Source organism: Phoxinus phoxinus, assembly GCF_949152265.1.
Source record: "Phoxinus phoxinus genome assembly, chromosome: 2".
NCBI classification, from domain to species: domain Eukaryota; kingdom Metazoa; phylum Chordata; class Actinopteri; order Cypriniformes; family Leuciscidae; genus Phoxinus; species Phoxinus phoxinus.
Window position 1 is genome coordinate 49,699,360 of NC_136877.1, and position 22,753 is coordinate 49,722,112.

General features: G+C 42.2%; 5 protein-coding genes across 5 annotated transcripts; all 5 read right to left on the reverse strand.

The window, feature by feature from the left end:
- Positions 1-12,165: 12,165 nt before the first annotated feature.
- Positions 12,166-12,594, reverse strand: LOC306992806 (histone H2B-like). Its single transcript, XM_079602015.1, has one exon. The coding sequence runs from the start codon at positions 12,591-12,593 to the stop codon at positions 12,219-12,221; it is 375 nt and encodes a 124-aa protein (XP_079458141.1). The 5' UTR covers position 12,594; the 3' UTR covers positions 12,166-12,218.
- Positions 12,595-13,480: 886 nt separating this feature from the next.
- On the reverse strand, positions 13,481-16,389 carry LOC306988025 (histone H4-like; the record flags this gene model as incomplete). Its single annotated transcript, XM_079592727.1, has 2 exons — positions 13,481-13,681; positions 16,180-16,389. 2 exons carry the CDS (start codon positions 16,387-16,389, stop codon positions 13,481-13,483), a joined length of 411 nt encoding a protein of 136 aa, XP_079448853.1.
- Positions 16,390-19,108: 2,719 nt separating this feature from the next.
- Positions 19,109-19,637, reverse strand: LOC306992712 (histone H3.2). The gene has a single exon (XM_079601856.1). The coding sequence runs from the start codon at positions 19,594-19,596 to the stop codon at positions 19,186-19,188; it is 411 nt and encodes a 136-aa protein (XP_079457982.1). The 5' UTR covers positions 19,597-19,637; the 3' UTR covers positions 19,109-19,185.
- A 1,011-nt stretch (positions 19,638-20,648) lies between these two features.
- LOC306992761 (histone H2A-like) lies at positions 20,649-21,038 on the reverse strand (the record flags this gene model as incomplete). Its single annotated transcript, XM_079601922.1, has 1 exon — positions 20,649-21,038. Exon 1 carries the CDS (start codon positions 21,033-21,035, stop codon positions 20,649-20,651), a length of 387 nt encoding a protein of 128 aa, XP_079458048.1. The 5' UTR covers positions 21,036-21,038.
- Positions 21,039-21,867: 829 nt separating this feature from the next.
- Positions 21,868-22,524, reverse strand: LOC306992659 (histone H1-like; the record flags this gene model as incomplete). The annotated part of the gene is made up of 1 exon (XM_079601790.1): positions 21,868-22,524. Exon 1 carries the CDS (start codon positions 22,501-22,503, stop codon positions 21,868-21,870), a length of 636 nt encoding a protein of 211 aa, XP_079457916.1. The 5' UTR covers positions 22,504-22,524.
- Between the last annotated feature and the right edge of the window lie 229 nt (positions 22,525-22,753).

Below are 22,753 nucleotides of genomic sequence, written 5' to 3' on the forward strand. Positions count from 1 at the left end.
ACCTTTGCCCACCCTCTGCTGGACGGCGGGCTAAGGGAGTCCTACCATCCAAAGCTTGCCGCACGTCATCAGCTTTGAACGGCCGCGTGTACACCGCCGCCGGACAAGCTGCATCGGCGCTGCACACCATGGCGGTGCTTCAAATCCACCAGGCCAACCTCCTCCGCAAGCTAGACGAGGAAGGCCCGGGCGCGATCAGTGTTCCGGACTTACGTAGCGCCACAGACCTAGCTCTTCGTGCTACAAAGTCCGCCGCACACGCCATCGGCAGGATTATGGCCTCAGCTACTGTTTCCGAGAGACATTTGTGGCTGACTCTCTCTGAAATGGAGGAGTCGGAGCGCTCTGCGTTCCTCGACGCTCCCGTTTCACCGACTGGCCTCTTCGGATCTTCCGTGAAGGACTTCGCGGACCGATTCGCCGAGGTACAGAAGACTTCGCAGGCCATGAGACATTTCCTGCCAAAGCGCTCCAGTTCCGCAACAGGCCGCCCTAAACAGCCGCCTGCCCGAACTCAGCAGCGCCCCGCGCCCGCCGCACCGGCCCAGCAGCAACAGGCCCGAGAGAGACCACGGTCTCGCTCCGCCGGACGCCGCCCGCCACCACGTGGTCCTCGGCCCAAGATCACTCTCAAGCCCGAGGCCTCGGCGCCATCCTAGCCCTGCTAGGAAAAAGACGGTGTTCGGGTCCCGCTGCGGCCGGACTTCCACCCAAGATTCCCGCTTGTACAGCCCTAAGTTCCGTGTTTGTACCAGTGTATGTAGCAGCCAACAAACCGGCCGTAAAGCCCGTTTGCCTGCACACAAACGCCGTTTTCACAGAACGGTCAGTCAGTTCACAAACACAGTATTCCCGGTGTTATAAATGTGCCCGCCACCACGCGCCCACATTTATTCACAAACATAACGAGCCCTACGGGGCTCACCCCGCGCGCTCTCTCTCAACTCAGAGAGCCGAGCGCGCGCGGGATGCATACTGTGTTAAACATGCCCCCCGCCTCAGACGCCACGGCGTCCATGTTACAGCACACGGCTGCTCTCGTGTCGCCGCCATTTCGAGACCAGGGCCCAGATTACATTCAACCCCTAGTCACACGTGCAGATGCATGGGAAAGACTTCCCGGGGTCTCAGAATGGGTGCTAGAGACTATAAAAAGAGGCTATTCGCTACAATTTCATCGACGCCCTCCCCGTTTCACGGAGAAAGTCGAAACCACGGTAAAAACAGAAGTAGCACATCTACTTCGAGCCGAAATAGCGAAGCTATTGAGCAAAGGGGCCATAGAGCCTTTATCTCAAGCTCAGAGCGAAGGGGGTCTGTACAGCAGATATTTCCTGGTACCGAAGAAAGACGGGGGTCTCAGACCCATTTTAGATCTAAGGCGTCTGAACAAAGCGAAAGTTCAGAATGCTCACGACCAGAAAAATCCTCGCGCAGATTCGCCGAGGAGACTGGTTTATGGCGATAGATCTGAAAGACGCGTATTTTCACATACAAATTGCGTCACGTCACAGGCGATTTTTGAGATTCGCCTTCGAGGGCCGGGCATATCAGTACACAGTCCTGCCATTCGGCCTGTCTCTAGCACCTCGTACATTTACAGTGTGCATGGACGCGGCGCTGGCACCCCTGAGACTCCAAGGCGTTCGAATTCTGAACTATTTGGACGATTGGCTGATTCTGGCCCAATCGCCTTCAGAACTCGCTCACCACAAGACACTAATACTCGATCACCTCGAGTGCTTAGGTCTGAGAGTCAATTGGGAGAAAAGTTCACTGTTTCCCAGTCAAAGGATCTCCTTTTTAGGACTGGATCTGAACTCGCTGTCTATGACAGCACGGCTGTCATCACGGCGCAGGCGAAACACCCTGCAAATGGCGAAATCCTTCCGCAGCGGCCATATAGTGCCGCTCAAGAGATTTCAGAAAATGCTAGGCCTCATGGCCTCAGCCTCAACAGTACTGCAGTTGGGCCTGCTGCGCATGCGCCCACTACAGTTCTGGCTGAAAGCGCGCGTGCCGCGCCGAGCATGGTTTCACGGTCGCTATCGCCTCAAGGTCAATCAGGAATGCATTTCAGCCCTGACACCATGGAGAGCGTCAGACTGGTACCGGTCAGGTGTAAGCCTGGGGACTTCCTCGAGCCTGAAGGTGGTGTCCACGGACGCGTCCACCTCAGGCTGGGGAGCACCACGTAAAAGGGCATAAAAGGGCACCACGTCCTGGTCCGTTCGGACAACACGTCGGTAGTAGCCTACATAAACCGCCAGGGTGGCGTGAGATCCCGGAACCTATTCAGGTTGGCGGAACGCATACTGGTATGGGCCCAGCACAACCTGCGCTCGCTGAGAGCAATGCATGTGCCAGGCCACTTGAACGTAGGACCAGACAGACTCTCACGGAACAACGTTCCTACAGGAGAGTGGTCCCTACACACACAGACAGTGCGTCTGCTGTGGGAAACGTTCGGCAGAGCGGAAATAGACCTGTTTGCAAACCAGGAAAACGCTCACTGCCCGGAATTCTTTTCGAAGAGCACGAACGCGCTGGCCAGTGTCTGGCCCCGCCGTCCGCTCTATGCTTTTCCTCCTGTCTCACTCCTACCCCAAGTGCTGGAGCGGATCAGGGAAAGCGGATGCTCAGTGCTACTTGTCGCTCCATACTGGACGAATCAACCCTGGTTCCCAGTTTTGATGCGACTGAAGAGTACTGCCCCGTGGCCGATTCCAGTGAGGAGAGACCTCCTCTCGCAGGCCAAGGGCTCGATTTTGCATCCTCGCCCGGAGCTCTGGTCCCTACATGTGTGGGCCATAAACGGGTACCCGCTAACCTCCCAAAGGGAGTGTTAGACACGATCGAACAGGCTAGGGCCCCGTCTACTAGACGGCTCTACGCTTCCAAATGGTCGGTGTTCTCTGGTTGGTGTTCAGATCAAGGTCTGTCACCACTTCAGTGCGGGGAAACGGAGATTCTCTCCTTCCTGCAAGAACTATTGGATAAGGGAAGAACCCCATCCACGCTCAAAGTCTATGTGGCTGCCATTTCAGCGTTCGTTAATCCAACGCTTGGCCATTCACTGGGCAGGAACGACCTGGTGGTCCGTTTCCTTAGAGGAGCTAGGAGGTTAAATCCTCCAAGGCCTCCTTCAGTCCCCGTTTGGGACCTTTCTACGGTGTTGAACGCTATGAAAGGGGCCCCTTTCGAGCCTATTCACTCAGTTGACATGAAACACCTGTCTTTCAAGACCGTGTTTCTTTTGGCTCTCGCTTCAGTGAAGCGTGTGGGGGATTTGCAAGCGCTCTCAGTTAGAGCCTCTTGTATAGAGTTCGGGCCCAACGACTCTGTAGTCGTGTTGAAACCGAAGCATGGGTACGTACGTAAGTCCCTCAACACACCATTCAGGGCTCAGGTCATCTCCCTGTCGGCCCTGCCGGCCTCGGAGGACGGAAATAGCTCCCTTTGCCCGGTCAGGGCATTAAGAGCTTATGTGTCCCGCTCCGCTGTTTTTCGACAGTCGGAGCAGCTCTTTGTTTCGTTCAGTGGGCGCTCTAAAGGGCGAGCTGCGACGAAACAGAGTCTATCTCGATGGGTAGTGGATGCCATTGCGCTAGCCTACGCATCTAGAGGTTTGGAATGACCCCTGGGCATCAGAGCACATTCTACGAGAGGCATGGCCTCTTCATGGGCCTGGTATAGCGGAATCTCGTTACAAGATATTTGTATGGCGGCAGGCTGGGCCTCCCCGTCTACATTTATAAGGTTCTATAACCTAGAGGTTCCTGCGTTGCAGGCTAAACTGCTCTCGGTCTAGAAGACTATGTATGGTGTTCCTGCCCCGCGCTGCGGCCCAGGTCACTCCAATGTTTTAAGCATCACTCACTGACAATGTGTCCCATGAGCATGCTATGACCCCTCATATACATCTAATATTTACACATATATGTTATTATGCCCTTAGGGGCACTATTATAAAGGGATGATGCTAATTCTAGCCGCTCTCCCTATACATTCTTGGTGTAGGCGCTTGTATGCCAGGGCGCGCGCGCCCTCGGGTGTCTGTGTCGGTCCAAGAGCACGCACGGCGTGTTACAGAGGTTCCCTTAGCGTCTTTCGACGCAGTAGGAGAGAACTCTACGTAAGAGAACGTACTCGGTTACTAACGTAACCTCGGTTCTCTCTAGGAGAGGGAACGAGTACTGCGTCTCAGGCCGTGCGTACCCACGCTGCGTCGCTTTTGTGACGAAAATCAGAGTGGAGGACAGCTATGCTCGTATTTATAGGCCTAGGCCACGCCTGTTTCGGCGGGAGATGACGCAGAAGGGCGCGAAGCGCCCTCATTGGACAGCGTCACTGGCCTCGCATAGGCTGTGCTTTTCTGGCGGAGCAGCCAATGGGTGAGCGATATTGCTCCGCCTAAGGTTGTATGCTACAGAAAAGCGTTTTACAATATTTACAAAATTAAGGATAAATTTTTAGGCTTCAATTTCGAAAAAGAAATATCTTTCCCGTAGCGTCTTCGACGCAGTACTCGTTCCCTCTCCTAGAGAGAACCGAGGTTACGTTAGTAACCGAGTATGGTTTATTGCTGTAAAGCCGCTTTGAAACAGTCTACATTGTTAAAAGCGCTATATAAATGAAGATGACTTGACTTGACTTTGCGTTTCACCTACTAGGCTAGCTAGTACTCAAGCGCGCAAGATGCTCGTGGCGTTTATACTTTTAGCGTATTTTATTTATTTATTTGACAGGAACAGTGTACATTAATTAGCATTGCTGCAAATGCACCAGAATTAGCCAAAAGGCTATTTTGCATCCGTTGTCCCTGGACAGATCTAAAAAATGTCTACCTAAAAGCACAATAAGATTACAGTGAACAATACAGATATAAAAAGCAGTAAAACAGATATAACTCTTCAGATCCTGGTGAAAAATACAATGTAAAAGCTCACTATAATACAGACATAAAATATATATATATATATATATATATATATATATATATATATATATAATAATAAAATAATAATATATATATATATATATATATATATATATATATATATATATATTATACACATTGACACAGCAGAGACACAAGTGGCAGCAGGTTGGGTTGAGAGAAGATACATATATTCTTATTAATGCTGACATGTCTGATGTGTAATGAGCCAGTTTTTTTAGATGCTTTTTGAACTGAGTATATGTGGTGAGTTCTCTGATGCTCTGATTTTATTATATAAATATTGCTATTGTACATGTAGAAAGTACTTTTCACAGTACTACTACTACTACTAATGGTCTTTTTTTTTTAAAGGAATAATCACACAATTGTTCTTCAAGGTTTCAATTTTAACACTAAACCTGCAAACAAATAAATGAAAGGATTTGTTACATTTTCATTTGATTAAATTTTTTAAAATATTAAATTTTTAAAAGATTAGTGTTCATTTCATTACCACCATTACCATTACCACGTTTTTTGATAGTAAATGTGTATTAAAAAATAAACATTTCATAGGGCCCTGATATTGCAAAGAAATAAATAAAAATTAAGTTGTTAAAGTTTTATGAATTCAATTGATTATACATCCTTATTGTTTGTTAAAATTTAATTTAAACATTACACTGGAAAATGAGACAAAATTAAATGGTTTTCACATGGCCCTAACAATCTTTTTTTTTGTGTTAAACTTTTTATAAATCATTGATAAATAGTATACGTTGTATAATTTAATTTCATTTAATTAGACATGCTTATTACAAGAGTACAAACTGTAGCAAATATGCTTAATCACTGGGGTCCTTGGAAAATATCTGTCCCAGGACCCAAAAAGTTTGAGAAACCCTGTTCAAGACAATCTTTGAAACTTTTTATTTTTTATCAAATCTCTTGTTTTTTCTTCCTTGGCTTATTTGTAAGTTGCTTTAAAACGTCTAATGAATCAATGTAAATATAAATACAAGATACAAAAAATACTCACAGAGGATGAGGGACAGTTCACTCGACCCCATACTGCCACAATGATGTGCGTTCAAAACCAGATGCTTCCTTTATTTAACAGTCAGTTCAAGGAAGAGGGAGGGTCTATAGAGAGAGAACAAAAAAAAGAGAGATGTTTAACTTCTCTTTTAGTGCATTGAAGATGTTTAAGGCTATTACATTGTTAAAACATCAAATAATGTGTTGTTGTAGTGCTTTCAATATAGAACAGGGTAAACGGGATTTATAAATCACTCTTTTTTTTTGTTTTTATTGCACTGTCACAACTTTTTTGACTTGGGGTAAGAGGGGCACCATGAGGATATTCTGCATTGGACTGATTTTGGATGAAATTCATGAATCACCTTTAGCGTGTGAATGAATGTGCATTTGTCGCTTTGTCTCCTGCCATTACTTTCTCTGCACCGCACACCAGTCAGCACCTGCAACAAACAAAGAACTGTGAATGCTAAAGCTAAGTGCAAACCTGCTACTTTGAATTCCAAAGTTGATGAATACCCCAGCCCCACAGGCACTGATTCCCCAAGCCACTTCAGCCCTTCTAATACCGGCTGCTCTTCCCACTGAGCCTGTTCCAGCCCATAACCACAGCCTGTTATCAGCTTCAGTTCACCCAAAATTATAACGAAACCTGCCACTGACTCGACACCAGTGAACATCGGGACCGCCTATTTTCCATCTCAAGCCATTTCCCGGGCCTGAAAGGAGGTGTCCTTTAGTGCAGACATGATGGCAAAGTCAGCAGACCCCTCCATTTTTGAGACCGTTCCTGTGGGAGAAGTTCCAGAGCCCGTTGAGTCTCCAGCCATCATGGTTCGAGCCTAGTGTCAAGGCCGCGGAGGCTAATCCTTCAATCCTTCCTGCACCACCTGGGCTCCCAGAGTTGCTTGTGCCACCATGACTTCCTGAGCTGCCAGCACCTCCCAGGGTTGCCAGTGCCATCCTGTAGGTATCATAAGTCACCTGCCTGTCACCGGACACAGGTCCATGACGCCAACCCTCCCATCTGTAAGGCCCGGCTTAATCGAACCAATGGGGGCAGTCGATCAGCGGGTGAAGGTCTTTGTGCATTACTGTCTTTCCTTTTGCGCAACAAAACAAGATTAAATGGAACACATTTATTCATATGTATTTTCTCTCCATAAATGAAAACAACAGTCTCGTCAGTTCCAGTCATCAACAGAGGCGATTGGTTATAAACCTGAGATTTGCCGTATTCACACGTACACAATCAAATATACTTTAATAACCCCCTTAAAATGCCTCCTCTTAAACTTAATTCAATCGTTTTACTTTAGTAAAGATTTTGGACACCATTACAGACATTAGTCGATCAACTTACTTTTCTTATAATAGTTTGGATTGGCCAAGCCCGTGATTGCTCACGCACACTTATCTAAAGTAACATTAAATTAAAACAGAGGTAAATTAGACACCCATATTTAGGTCGATCAAACAGCATTCGCTGCACTAAACGGAAATAACTTGTCTCTGCACACAAGCACGCTTGAACTGATGTAGATATTAGCCGTCGCTAATCTGATGCAAAACTTGTGGGAGTATACGAGTATACTGGATCTATTTGGGAAAAAAAAAACTGCGTTCCAGTCCACTTTTAGACACGCACTTGTGAACTTCCCTAAGCACTTCCCCTTGGGGGAATCCCTGCCGCCATTTTGAAGTGCGTTCCACTTTGCGAAGTGGACGAGGGAAGTTTATATGGACAGACCCTCGTTCCCTCGATTTTGACAGAGGGGCGAGTCTACTTCATATGTACACTTCACACAGCTCCATATACCACAATGCAACACGATTGTGACGTCACCGCAGATCTCGTCTAATCACCACCACAAACAACTCTATGATATTTAAATATGTATTTTTTTTTGTGTGTGTGCATATTTCAATTAAAATTTGGACTGGAATGCAGGCCAGCTCCTGTCTCCTCTCTGGTTCACACCTGCTCACACTCCTCAATTACCTGCATCCGCACCTAGCCATTAGCCTTGTAATCTCAATCATTATATCTGCAGTCACCATCCTCACCTCAGTGGCTGGTCTCGTTTATGACAATGGCAGGACATACCGTACTCAACTTGGAACCTTACCTGTCTTTCGTCATCTCCTGCCATTACTTTGTCTGCACCGCACACCAGTCAGCTCCTGCAACAAAGAACGGTGAACGGTGAAGTTAAGTGCAAACCTGCTACTTTGGATTCCATACTCATCTGGTGACCACACTACGTCATTGAACTTCCAACAAAACAAAGACACTGTTGTTTTATGTTACATCTGAATTTTCTCCTTCTGTTATTGTGACCAGATAAAATTAACTGAATCCCGCCTGAATGTCTGCCAATCTTATATTTCAGGTACAATCCAGAGCATGTGGAAAGCATGTAATTATTTTGCTACCAATATTAACAGTTTACAGCACTCAGACTGACTTGAACATGCACTATCTATCATCATTTCTCACAATATAGCATTTTAAGAAACAACATAAAATACTAGAATTAACAACTTGCCTATTGGCATCTGATGGGCTCGATGCAAGTTACATGGACACAAATAGCACTTAGCAGTTTCTATAGTATATGCAAGTGAATTCAGATAACAGTTACCCTTTTTACTTAAACTTAAATTTAATGATTATCAAGTTTATAATAATTCTCAATGGCCCGCTCCGAATAACCATTTTATAATAATTGGTAGTACTTATCAAAATAAATATCCAATGTGCTAAAGATAAATGGCTTATATGGTGCTAGTTATTAATGGTATTTAAAATATATTTAAGTTAGAACTGGATTTGTGTAGAACTGCAGCTCTGTTGAACGTGCACTGGGTGAAAGTAACATGAGCTGACAGTTGCATAGCAGCTCGGGCACCACTCATGCATGATGTGTGAAATAGGCCTGACCTATGGCTGTCATGCTTTTTTTTTTATCTTATAAATAATAGCCTATATACAGAATTATCTTTGCCTGGCCTTGCCTTGCTTTATCAGTACAAAGCTTAGACCTTCTACTTTTCACACAAAACCTAGTTATTACATTTTTTTTTTTAAATGTATATAGGTCTAACACGCACGCACGCACACACAATTTGATGCACTAAAGGTTTGCGAACATGGACACGTCCAAATGTAGGAGGGTGCAATTTCTGATTAAACTGTTAAACATTCTCAATATCCAAGTTTTAAACCTAAGAGTTAAATATGCAAAAATGCTGACCATCTAACAACTAGATCTACACATGTTGTGTGATCCTGTGAAGAAAACATAGAAACAGAAGAGCCGTGAAAACAGTTTGAGAATGTGTGAAGTGAAAAGAGACCTGCTGATAAAACTGCCTCTACAACCAGTCTAAACTGGTTGACTGGTGTTAGCTGGCAGTTTACTGTAAATGGAGGTTGAGATCAGTCACAGACACGTGTGCGTCAAGCTGCTCAAAACCTTGTTTATGACGGCAAAGACTCTGCATGTGACCGGAGGTTAACAGATTTCTGGTCATAGTCTGAATCTGAACATGCTCAAAACAGTGGAGATGAGTGTGGACTTGAGGAGGAACCGCTCTATCCTCCCTCATCACATGCGCAGTGGCATCTGTGGAGTCCTTTAGGTCTGTACCCAGACAGGAACATATAGTGTCGGCCCAGATCTGGCCCACATCTGTACATGTCGATTCCACGCAGAACAGATCTGGGCTGACACTATGTTGCTGTCTGGATAGGCACCAAAATCTCCCATGGACCTGAAGTGGGACACATTTCTACAAAAAGCCCTAGCAGAGGTTGTACTTCCTGCGTTTAACTGAAGTTTAACTGTCATTGAGTCCCATATGCCCCTCAGGTCCTGCTGGTATGGTTCAGCTACCAAACTCTGAAAAAATAGGTTACAACAAACAGTCAGGACGGCTGACAGGATCATTGGTTCAAACGGAGATGCAGCATCATCACCTGACCAGTCTCTTTTTAACCTCTCCAGGTTGTAAACCTGGTACCAGATCCGGAATTACGTAATTATGATCGTCCTTTAATATTAAAATTCAAATAAACAGGGCTATGCATGCTTCGGGAATTTCTTGTCGCAGGTTTCTCTATATAGCTCCCCCTACAGCTTCGGAATAGATATTTGATAACCATGTCGAAAAACTCATTGGCGACTCTCAGATACCAGAGGCTAGTAGATCAACGACATCACAGCAGACGGGACATTCTCTACAACGTCGTCTTCATTCGGGTTCGAACAGCGTGAGGGAGCGCAATAATGACAGAATTTTAGCAGATTTTTTTTTTGTTGCCGTAAAGCAATTCGTTACTTCGCGAGACCTGATATCACGCGATACTTCCCGGCCGGCGGCCCAAAGTTGCAAGGGTGTTTTTTCCGCTCACAGGAGATGGGGGGTGCGAGACGACCACCATTCAACCCGAATAAAGTAATATAACCATTCCAATGACTCCGAAGCTGTTCAGTTAAGGTAAAACAACCTGCATAGTTCACCTTTTACGGCCCTGGCAGTTTTACGCCCCTGTTGTTCCTGATGCGTCCAGTAGGGGGAGGCTGTACAGCGACACGAATTGAGGTATGTTTTAATCTTTTTTTAAATTAATTAATTTATTTATTTTGTATTGCAAATGAAAGGATACAGACATTAACAGTGAGAAGAGGAAGAAAAAAAAACACAAAAAAAAAAAACAAGGGGGGTATACGGACATCAAAAGAGATTGAATTAGGCTACACAAATCAATACAATATTACATTTTGTCAATAAAAAATTAAAGGTTCTTTACAACAGACTCGAGGATATTATTTGTTTTAGAAACCTTTGAGTTTAAAGGTTTTGCCATTGGATGGTTCTGTCTTTATGCAGATGAAACTTGCCCAGAATTTACCAAAAAGTTCAGGACGATTATCTTACCACGTATGTAGGACACTGTTTTGTAGCTGTATGACGACCAATAGACTCGAGAATAGTACAGCAGATATTAAATCGAGGATCCATATGATTACACGGTACTGTATGTCTAATGGTCTAAATATGGTTAGCTAATATCTAAATGTAACTTTATATAAATTCACAACAACATATTTCACTTAGTCTCCATATAAAAACCTACGGTGAATAGGCCTATAAAACTGCAGTAGGTCATACCATTACTTGTCATAACACGTAGTTGATCCAACTATGTGTATTTTTAATTTTTCAATTCACAAAAACAAATAGTCTTCTGTAGGCTGAGTGAAGAGAGTGAACACCGACTGAATATCTGCATCTATTTTTCTATTTTAATCCGGGCAGATCTACACTGTAGCTTTTATATTTAAATGAACAAAAAACACAAAATTGTCAAGTCTATGGACGGGTTATTAATGTGTTAGCGTCGATTTAATGATGTTATTTCGCAGTATATTCCCCTACTGGACGCATCAGGAACAACAGGGGCGTAAAACTGCCTGGGGCGTATATCTACCGGCTCCAGGTCTGCAGCCTCCCCATCAAGCTGAGCGGTCGGCATCGCGCGTTCATGTGTTTTGGGGGCGTGGCTTTGGAAGGAGCCCAGAAGGGAGGGGGTGGGAGTGAGTGGAATAAGTAGCTGTGTTTATTGCAGCCCTGAGAGGACTACAGACACTCGATTTGTATACTCTCCTTTTCAGAGTACTAACATTTTTAATAATGTATTGGTATATAAAGACAGTATATAAATGGTATATTTAAACATTTGGGAAAACGTTTTTTTTTTTTTTTGAAAAAACCTGCCTACCCTGCCAGATTATAAAGCAGATTATGATAATCTATGAACATCTTGAAAAAGGGTCTCAAACTACTAAAATTGAGGTTATTGTGAATCAGCACATATATAAAAAAAAAAAGATGGATAATCCAGTGCTATTTTATTCTATACAGCGAGGTGCTTTAGATTTGCGGAGTAATCTAGTGTTGATATTGATCACAAAAAAACTACTAAATTGATGTTCTTAACTCACTCGAGGAGGTTTCATTCCTCAAAATCTTCCATTAATGAATAAATAAATTGAGCTAAACATTAACTGGATTGCATTAGTATATTTATGTTTTACATCAGCTAGAACGTAACAAAAAGACCCTATTCTTAAAACTATTGAACCAAAAATAGTGCAAAAAACTGAAGCTCTTTTTACAGACAATATGTGTGGCTCTTAAAAGAGCCTTTGTGTTGTGTTGAGCGGATCCTCTACTTCGAGCTGGTGTATTTGGTGACCGCCTTTGTGCCCTCGGACACGGCGTGTTTGGCCAGCTCTCCGGGCAGCAGCAGACGCACGGCGGTCTGGATCTCTCTCGATGTGATGGTGGAGCGCTTGTTGTAGTGAGCGAGACGAGACGCTTCACCGGCGATGCGCTCGAAGATGTCGTTGACGAAAGAGTTCATGATGCCCATCGCCTTGGAGGAGATCCCGGTGTCGGGATGAACCTGCTTCAGGACTTTGTACACGTAGATCGCGTAGCTCTCCTTCCTGGACTTTCTGCGCTTCTTTCCGCCCTTGCCGGCGGTTTTAGTGACGGCCTTCTTCGAGCCCTTCTTGGGAGCGGACTTCGCTGGTTCAGGCATGATGCTTCAGAGATACTCAAAGCACGATAAAGCTGTGTTGCTCCAGGCTGGCTTTTAGGCACTGCTCTATGCTAATTTTCAAAGGGAGGTACAGCCTTATCTGATTGGTGGTTTCCCTGGACCAACCCATAGAATGATTTCATTGGCTGCATTAAAGGTTCCTTGACTTGTAGGACAACCAATCACAGGCTTTAAATGCGTATCCCGCCCATCGCCTCATGTCCTACTACCATCCCCCATTATATCATGTTTCTTTGTTCATTTTACCGCATTTTTCGAAATGCACTGCAGTATTCAAAATTGATAATTTCAGTTGTTTAATCAAATTGAAAAACATTAATACATGATTAAAATACACGAAAGCATATTCATACTACAAAAACACAGATCATCACATTACCTCTGTTTATTTAATACATTATCCATAGGAATCGGATGAGACGTTAAACCGACATCCTGACTCTGGTCATTAAAATCCCATGGCACTTCTCGTAAAGAGTAACATTAGGGGTGTAACCCTGGAGCCAAAAACCCTCCATTTGGCCCTTATCAATCATGGCCTCCTAACAATCCCATAGCATTGAATTGGACTTTTAAAAGACCAGGGGACTGAAATATTACCAGGAATGAGCCATACATATTGTTGGAAAGCACTTTAAAATTGTGCAGAAATCCCCTTCCATTGAATTGGCTCTCTTACTCTCTTTTCACCTGTAACTATGTTCACTAAGTAATGTTAGAATAACGCTTTTTACTGAACGGCACCAGATGAACTACAATCCTCTCGGCAAGATCAACTCATTTTCACCACATGGAAACTTATTCTTTGTATGTAAATGTGGGTGGCTCTTAAAAGAGCCGTTGGGTTTTTCTTCTTCGTGGATCTCTTAACCGCCGAACCCGTACAGGGTGCGTCCCTGCCGCTTCAGCGCGTACACAACATCCATGGCGGTGACGGTCTTTCTCTTGGCGTGTTCAGTGTAAGTCACAGCATTATGGCGTTCCGATCGGTTCTTTAATATGACTTTGCAGCACGCACTCGTCTCAATGAACGTGACGTCTGCGTCTGCAGAACGTGACGTCTGCGTCTGCAGAACGTCTCGTCTGCGTCTGCCACATCACTCGTTCGTCTGCCGAACGTCTCGTCTGCGTCTTCCGAACGTCTCGTCTGCGTCTGCGTTTGCCACATCACTCGTTCGTCTCGTCTGCGTCTGCTGGTTTCCAGCACATTCCACACACTTATTCGTTCTTTATTATTTTTCCCCACTGATCTTCAATTGTATTTTTCATTAGCAATTAAGTGATTTTACCTTGCTTATGTATAGCTTTTTATTCCAAATAGTAAATATTAATTTACACAAATGATCATGTTAAAATTTGTGTTTTCCATTGTTTCTTGTCAACATATCCACAGATAGCCTACTTATTGAATAAATCATAAAAAAGCATGTATGTAGCCTACTATTCACCACTAGGAGTCTCTTGACCAATACAAAAGAACGTAGTTGTAAACATTTGGGCTGATTTAACTAACATATATAATATTTGTAATGTTTAATTTTAGAGTTGTAATATTTAGTTTTAGATTTTCGCCGAAGTTTGATTGACAGGCGGTCTGACAGTTATCATCAGAATTATACTTAAAAACAGATAGGTCTACACCTCAGGAGAAATGCGAGCACAGTTCATTATTATTATTTAGCCTAAATGTCTTTGCTTATACTAATAATAATAATAATTAGCCTATCATTAATATTATCAGTCCAAGGCTACATATTTAGCTAGATTGGCCCACAGCTTTTATCCCAGTTGCAGTGAGACTGTTGAACGAGCATTTCTCCTATTTATACCCAGCCCGCCACACACACCTCAATACTCTCTATACACAACTTTAGTAGTTGGGAATGCATTGCTGTACTATTTACTACATCTCACATATTGTTTATACGGACATTAATTGTTATGTCCCTGTCGACTGGTGATATAACGGATTGCACTTTATCGACTTTTTATTGCACTTATAGCCTATTGTAGGATTATCTGATGTTATTTCGTTGTTATTTATAAGAATGACAAAAAATACAAATAAATAAAGAACAAACAATATTTAGAAGACGCTTTTATCCAAAAAAAGGAACAAGCAATTGGTCAAATGTCAGTCATAATAAAGGTTAGACAATAATAATACAGGGTTTTATTTGATTATCACAAACAAACTCGAGATTTTGACGCATATCCAAGGGTTTGTGCGGTGTGGAGCGCGCACTGCATGGCACGGAGGCGCGGGCGCGAACACTTGTATTTTCCTATCAACAGTGGAAAGTAAACAACTTAAAATACTCATAATTTATGGTCATACAGAAAATAAAAGAAAACAATCAGGCGCGCTTTCATGATCTCCGTGAACATGAGCGCGTCTCAAAAATGAACTGAAACAAAATAAAGCTTGAAATGTCCACTATTAAACGAACAAATTCGAATCGAAAGCAAATACTGTCTGATTATGTAATCCGAGAACGGTGCATTTCTATAAAGGCGCATCTGCTTAACAGCGGAGATGGAGATGTGTTTGCAGCCGACACTGATTTACAAAATAGGCCTACTTGTTTATTAATAAAAAACAATATGCCTCGTTATTTTTTCAGACACATTTAGTATCATTAGCCTATAAACCACCTATAAATCACCTCTCTGTATGGTTCCAGAGATGGCTATTCTCATTCAGCACTGCGGGGAAAATAAATGTGGCATTAGATAACCAGTAAACAACAAAAAAAAAAAAATCCATATTAATTTGTGAATATTTTAAATGTTTAATACGGGTTATTAATCAGGATTTGTTAAACCGAGGGAACAGTTTGAGAATTCGTGAGAACGGTTTATAAACGGATTATATAAAAAATAAAAATAGTATTTTTCAATTCTATATTCTTCTATTTAAAGGATCTACAGAAACAGTGGTTGTGCGATCGAGTTGTCTGTTTTCTAGTTTAGTGCTGTAGCCTATAGGCCTTTTAAAACTATAAAAAAATTAAAAACACAATAACAACCCCAACAATAAGCTATAAAAATGAAATAGCCTATATCAATTTTGTTTCTTCATATTTCTATCTTTGTGGGGGCATTTGGCCCTCAAAATGTGGGTTAAACAAGAACACACACACACACACACAAAATATCCTATATATAAATCCTATAAATCACAGACGCAGACGTCACGTTATAAGGCAGACGCAAGTGAGACGAGTGCATGTTGCAAAGTCATATTAAAGAACCGATCGCAATCGCTGGCGCACTGCACTGAGCAGTGCTGAGTAGCGTGTGCAGTGCGTGTAAGAGAAAATTATAATAAATGACTTCACTGCCACACGTGAATGACGTGTAACGTCTGACTTGACACTTCACTGCTACGCGTGATTTACGTGACGTCAGCGTGACGTCTGCGTGACGTCTGCGTCACGTCTGCGTCTTAAAATGAATGGAATACATAGCAGAATAAAAAAAAAATTAAGACGTTGAGTGAGACGTTCATTGAGACGAGTGCGTGCTGCAAAGTCATATTAAAGAACCGATCGGAACGCCATACAGCATCACGAATGACGTTCTCCAAAAACACCTTCAACACACCGCGCGTCTCTTCATAGATCAGGCCAGAGATGCGCTTGACGCCGCCACGCCGAGCAAGACGCCGAATAGCGGGTTTAGTGATTCCCTGGATATTATCGCGGAGAACCTTTCGGTGCCTCTTAGCGCCTCCTTTCCCGAGTCCTTTCCCGCCTTTTCCTCTTCCAGACATAACTGCAGATACTGTGTTCAAATCACAACAGACCAGAATAAAGAAAAACACTGGGGGAGAGCAGTTTATACTCAGCTAGCGGACCTAGTTGAAACCAAATCAATGGGCGGTTCTATTTAACGTCACTCGACACGATCATCAGCAAATGACATGTAGCTCCGCCTCTCTGTACGTCATGGGTTGAGTTTGACGTAGTTCAGCTCCACCTCTGTGGATCTAATGGGTGGAGGGATAGAGCTGTGGGTGTTACAGGGTTTGGTAGGACCGTCTATCTTAACCCGTTACCCAAATTACATTCAGAGAGGAGGAGCTGGATCTCACACTCCACAATCTGCAGTGAGAAGCCTCTCCTACACTCCTATGAAGTCCAGTTGTCATTCAAAGCTTGGTTAAAAAAAAGAAAAACACTTCAGGGAACAAGCAAGCACTGTGACATTACATTCTGCATACTATTTATGGAAATATAGTTTTTATTTATTTACATAATTTTAGTGAGTCAGTTATTTATTTAATGACCAAGGAATTACTTTAATATATATATATATATATATATATTGTCATATTTTAAATGCCCAATTACAGCAAAGGAATTAGCTATTGGTTTTGGAGCTATCCCCGATTGTTATGTTTATGACGGGGTTTAATAACAAGATACAAAAAAATGTATCAAATAAATCTGTTGGTAAATTATCTCTTGCCACCAAATCAAACCACAGGGGTATTCGTGCTGTTCCAGAAAGATGTCGTCTCTTGTCCTAATGTCATTTTTTATTGGAACAGTCATAAGTGAAATTAACTGGGCTATGTGGACTTTGCCACCAAAAAATATTTTTGTACAATAAGATCAAAGAAGTGTCTTATAAAATGATACATCATTGCTATCCAATAAGAGGTTTATTTCTGACGACTTTGATGTAAATTGCTCCTTCTGTGGTCTCCAAACTGAAGATATATCTAATTTATTTTGGTATTGTAAGTAGCCTATGCTACGAATTTTTGGAAAAAACATTGTTTTTTTTGTGGTAGGCTATAATTCCTAAAATATTGAAATATGAAAATATAATTCTGGGTTATATACATTGTGAAATATTTATTTTATTGTATATTAATGTTATTATTGTATTTACTCAATCTAATTTTGTTTCTGGACAAATATGCAAGTGTGAAAAGTGTAAGCCTTTCTTTATCATTTTTTCAGGAAGAATTTGAACAGTATGATTTCTGACTCTTCCAATAAGAAAGCTGTTGTTACAGTTCCTCTAGGTCAGGGTGTAACAAATGACAAACAAATACTTCGTATTTACCCATTATTATTGTTCTTCTTGTTCTCTGGGCTATTTTTCACAGTGATGTTCGTGGTTTTAACAAATCAATTTCTTATACAAAACAAACAAACAAACAACGACCAAACAATTTGGAAGCAAAATAATAATAATAAAAACTTCAGGGGTTAGCTATAATGCATACAAGAAACAAACTTCCCAACAAGAAAAAATAACTTCCCTATAAATCAAAATAAAATAAACAAAACATACAATGACATACCCTATACCTTCTTATCGAACCAATAGCCTAAATCCTAGCTTCTTAAATAATGAAGTTATACAGATAGGACAAAAGGGCACTGGTGTTATCAAAAGATCAAACTAACAAAAGTAACTAACAGCACTCTGTTAATCTGTTGAACAAGAGAGAGATCTCAGAAATCACAGTCTTCACACACAGCACAACAACCATCAAGATTAATCAGAGAGGCAGAGCTCCTGTATGAAAGTTGTTGAGGTGCGGATCTTAAACTAAGACAACCGCTACAGATTGTTCAGCCAGAACAATAAACCACTTGGTGCATGTCCACAATAAAGATATTTACTGTTGTCTTTTGATTCATACATCAGTATGGGTGTTGTTCTATAAATGAACAACAACAATTATTAATATAGATACAATCATGAGGCAGAAAACAGTAATAACTGAACAATATAAAAGTAAAGCAATAGGTTAACTATAAGAGCATATTTATATATTAAAGTGTAGCAGCTTTAAATTTCCTCAGGTTTATACATATTCACTTTAAATTATCAGATGAAAAGGTATTTAAAATGTCCACATACTATTCAAAAAGTAACATTCAGTCTAATTCATCGTGTTTTATGATGAAATTAATGTGTGATCGAGCTTACGCGTGCATTGATAGCCTACCACAAAATAATAAACTTTTAATATAGCAATATAACGTAGCGGCAATTAAATCTACCAATACATAGACGTTTTTAATTACTTTTAAGATGTACACACAGTATTAACAAAAATAAGCTAGAAATTAAACCAGATCAGCTCGGAGATAACTACAAAAAATGCTGCATAATTTAGGAACATAATTACATGTCTGGACGAACACTATTTGATTGACACAGGGTTCTCATGATTTAAATCAATTATCAAATGAAATGTTGGGTAATTCAGAAATCATACGTACTAAAGTGCAACAAATTAAATGTCCATCGGAGGACTCCAGCGTCATTAAAGCTTGGTACACTCAAGAGGAATTCTGGGACGTGTAGTCCGGAACTCTTATTTGGTTAATCACCAATAGCCTCTAGTTACATCCAAAACCAATATTGAAGGAAACAAATGTAGACAGCAAGAACAATGCAGCTACAATCGGACTTTAAAATGTATATATTCCTGCTCCCTAGCATGTAATATATTATTGACTTTCGATAAAGAAAATCGTCTTTCGTAAAACATTGAGGTGGCTCTTAAAAGAGCCTTTGGGTTTGTGTGGCTGCTGCGGATCTAAGCGCGCTCTCCGCGGATGCGGCGGGCCAGCTGGATGTCTTTGGGCATGATGGTGACTCTCTTGGCGTGGATGGCGCACAAGTTGGTGTCCTCAAACAGACCCACCAAATAAGCCTCGCTCGCCTCCTGCAGGGCCATGACAGCCGAGCTCTGGAAGCGCAGATCCGTCTTGAAGTCTTGAGCGATTTCTCTCACCAGACGTTGGAAGGGCAGTTTGCGAATCAGCAGTTCAGTGGATTTCTGATAACGGCGGATCTCTCTCAGCGCCACGGTACCGGGCCTGTAACGGTGAGGCTTCTTAACGCCGCCGGTAGCGGGTGCGCTCTTACGGGCGGCTTTAGTGGCCAGCTGCTTCCTCGGGGCTTTTCCTCCGGTGGACTTACGAGCGGTCTGCTTAGTTCTTGCCATTGTTACAATAAGTTTCAGTTGCTGCTGTGAAAAGAACGAACGAATGAATAGTTCACCAGAACACAGCGATTTTTAAGCATAGGGCTGCCATGCGCTCATTGGATGGCTTTGCTCCAGAGGCATTCGATTGGTTGTTGTCTGAGGTCTGTTAATCACAGTTGGCCAATGGCGACTACTATTTAAAAAAAATAGACGACAGTTTGTGGTTCCCGCCCAAACGTGCTTTATTGTTTCTCACAGTCTTTTGTAAACGCGACATCTGCCTTAAATCTGTTCATCAGAAACCGTGATTGTTTCTTTAATAAAACGTATTTAATGTGCAGAATTTGACTTCTGGAAATAATTGTGAAAACTGAGACACGAACAGATACTTATAACACCATGTAAAAAAACATTTATATATATATATATATATAAATATTTAAATGTATTTAAACATTTAGCCATGCCAATACAGCAATGTGCATTTTCATAATACATTCATAAAATCTTTAATAAGTGCAATTCGACTCAATAAAATACAGGTGAAACTTGAAAAATGTGAATATCGTGCAAAAGTTCATTACAGTAATTCAACTTAAAAGGTGAAACTAATACGGTATATTATATAGTCTCATTAAATGCAAAGATATTTTTTAAGCCTTTATTGGTTATATTTTTTATGAAAACCTTTTCACAATATTCTTATTTTGAATTTGGGGTTTTCATAAGCTGTAAGCCATAATCATCAAAATTATAACATATTCTGGAAGAATATAATGTATTTTCAGTGAATTAAAAGAAACATTGAAAACAAACTGCTTTAAAGTTGTAATGCAAGACTAAATGAGCTTATAAAGATTGTTGTTTAAGTGTTTTAAGCTTGGATATGTGGATTTAAAAATAATAATTTGGACATCCAGCTGGATTTACCAAAAAAAAAAAAGCCCCTTTTTAAATAGACGGGCTTGAATACGAATAAAGATTGGACGAATGAAATCACTCTTTATGGAGAAATTGGGTGGCTCTTAAAAGAGCCTTTGGTGTTAACTTTGAAGAGACGCTCGGTCCATTTACTTAGACTTCGCGGGCTTCTCGGTCTTCTTGGGCAGCAGCACGGCCTGAATGTTGGGCAGCACGCCGCCCTGAGCGATGGTCACGCCGCCCAGAAGCTTGTTCAGCTCCTCGTCGTTGCGCACCGCCAGCTGCAGGTGTCGAGGGATGATGCGGGTCTTCTTGTTGTCCCGAGCGGCGTTTCCAGCCAACTCCAGGATCTCAGCGGTCAGATACTCGAGCACAGCGGCCAAATACACCGGAGCACCGGCACCGACGCGCTGGGCATAGTTGCCTTTGCGGAGAAGCCTGTGAACACGGCCGACGGGGAACTGCAGTCCCGCCCTGGAAGAGCGACTCTTGGCCTTAGCACGAGCCTTTCCACCGGTTTTACCTCTTCCACTCATTGTAGCTTGCAGTTGTTGTAGTTCTTTAATTAGAAAAAAAAAGTAATACTTTCGACCGCTGTGTTCTGACCTTTAAAAGAAAACTCACTGTTCTCCTATTGGCTGGAATCTGAACACATCATCGAGCCAATCAGTGAGCTTCCCTCCAAACAACAAACACAACCCCCTTTCTTCTATTCTATCTCTTTAAAGTTTTTTTAATACGTCATTCAGTTCTTCAGTTTCCTAATTTTCACTGTTTTTTATTTTATTATATTTAGTATGTACAGTTTATGACTATAGCATGTTGAATTACAATCTTTCATTTTACTGTCTGGTTTTGAGCATATTAATAAATTAATGTCGGTCTTTATCAGTGTAGTTTCAAAGTTCACTGGTATGAACATAAACGTCTACGCACAGACATATTTAATCAAAACGTTTAAATTGTAAATTTAAATAATGTGTCACTTTAAACCAGGGTTAGGACATTAGTTAAATTTGGAATTATACGTATGTAACTACAAATAAACCTGCTACACGTAGCTGTTATAGCTTAGGGAGAGAGAGAAAAAGCATTAGACCTATTTGCGTTCATCTTGAGATAAAACAATGGCACCGACATATTTTAGTGCAAGTTGCTTTGTTAAAAACGCTAAAACATGCATTAAAGTCTGGGACTATAGGCTTAAGTCTTCTTTGTCTGTGAAATGTGAACATTAAGGGCCCATTATTTTGTCTTCGCTGTCACTTTCATTGAACATGACTGATAAAGTAATACTCTTTACAATGAATTAGTGGATGGCTCTTAAAAGAGCCTTTTTGAAGAAAAAAGAAAAAGAAAATATTGAGATTATTTCTTTTTGGCGGCTGTCTTTTTAGGCTTTGCTGCTTTAGGTTTCGCCGTTTTAGGTTTGGCTGCCTTTGCCTTTTTCGGGCTCTTGGCTGCTTTCTTAGGAGTCGCTGCTTTCTTAGGAGTCGCCGGTTTCTTAGGAGTCGCCGGTTTCTTTGCCTTCTTGGGGCTCTTCGTTGCCTTTTTAGCGGCGGGTTTCTTCACTTTCTTCGGAGATTTCTTAGCGACGACCTTCTTTGCTGCTGCAGTTTTGGGCTTCTTCGCGGCAGCGGGTTTCTTGGCTGCGGGCTTCTTGGCTTTAGGAGCCGCTTTCTTGGCGGGTTTAGTCTTGGTCTCGCTCTGCTTCTTGTTGAGCTTGAAGGAGCCCGAGGCGCCGGTTCCTTTAGTCTGGACCAGGGTTTCATTGGTAACGAGACTCTTGACGGCGGTCTTGACGCGGGAGTTGTTCTTCTCCACATCGTATCCGCCGGCAGCGAGCGCTTTCTTCAGGGCGGCGAGGGACACCCCGCTCCTCTCTTTAGATGCGGACACAGCCTTGACGATCAGCTCGCGGACGTTTGGACCCGGCTTCTTGCTTTTGGCTGCTGGTTTCTTCTTGGCCGCTTTGGTCGCGGACGCTGGAGCGGTTTCTGCCATGATTTCTCGGAGTGAATCTGGACTGACACAATCGACTGTGATCAACAATGAGCCGCTGCGCATTTAACCGCCGCATGAGAACCGTGTAGACTCAACCAGCTCTGTTCAGCGTCTGCTCTCCACTAACGCCTTTGCTTGTGTTTTCTCCTTTCATATTTGGAATAAAACTGGAGTTGTAAAATAGTTAAGTAGAGTAAAAACAGCGTACACATCGAGTAGAGATATTGAACTTTAATTGAGGACTAAAACA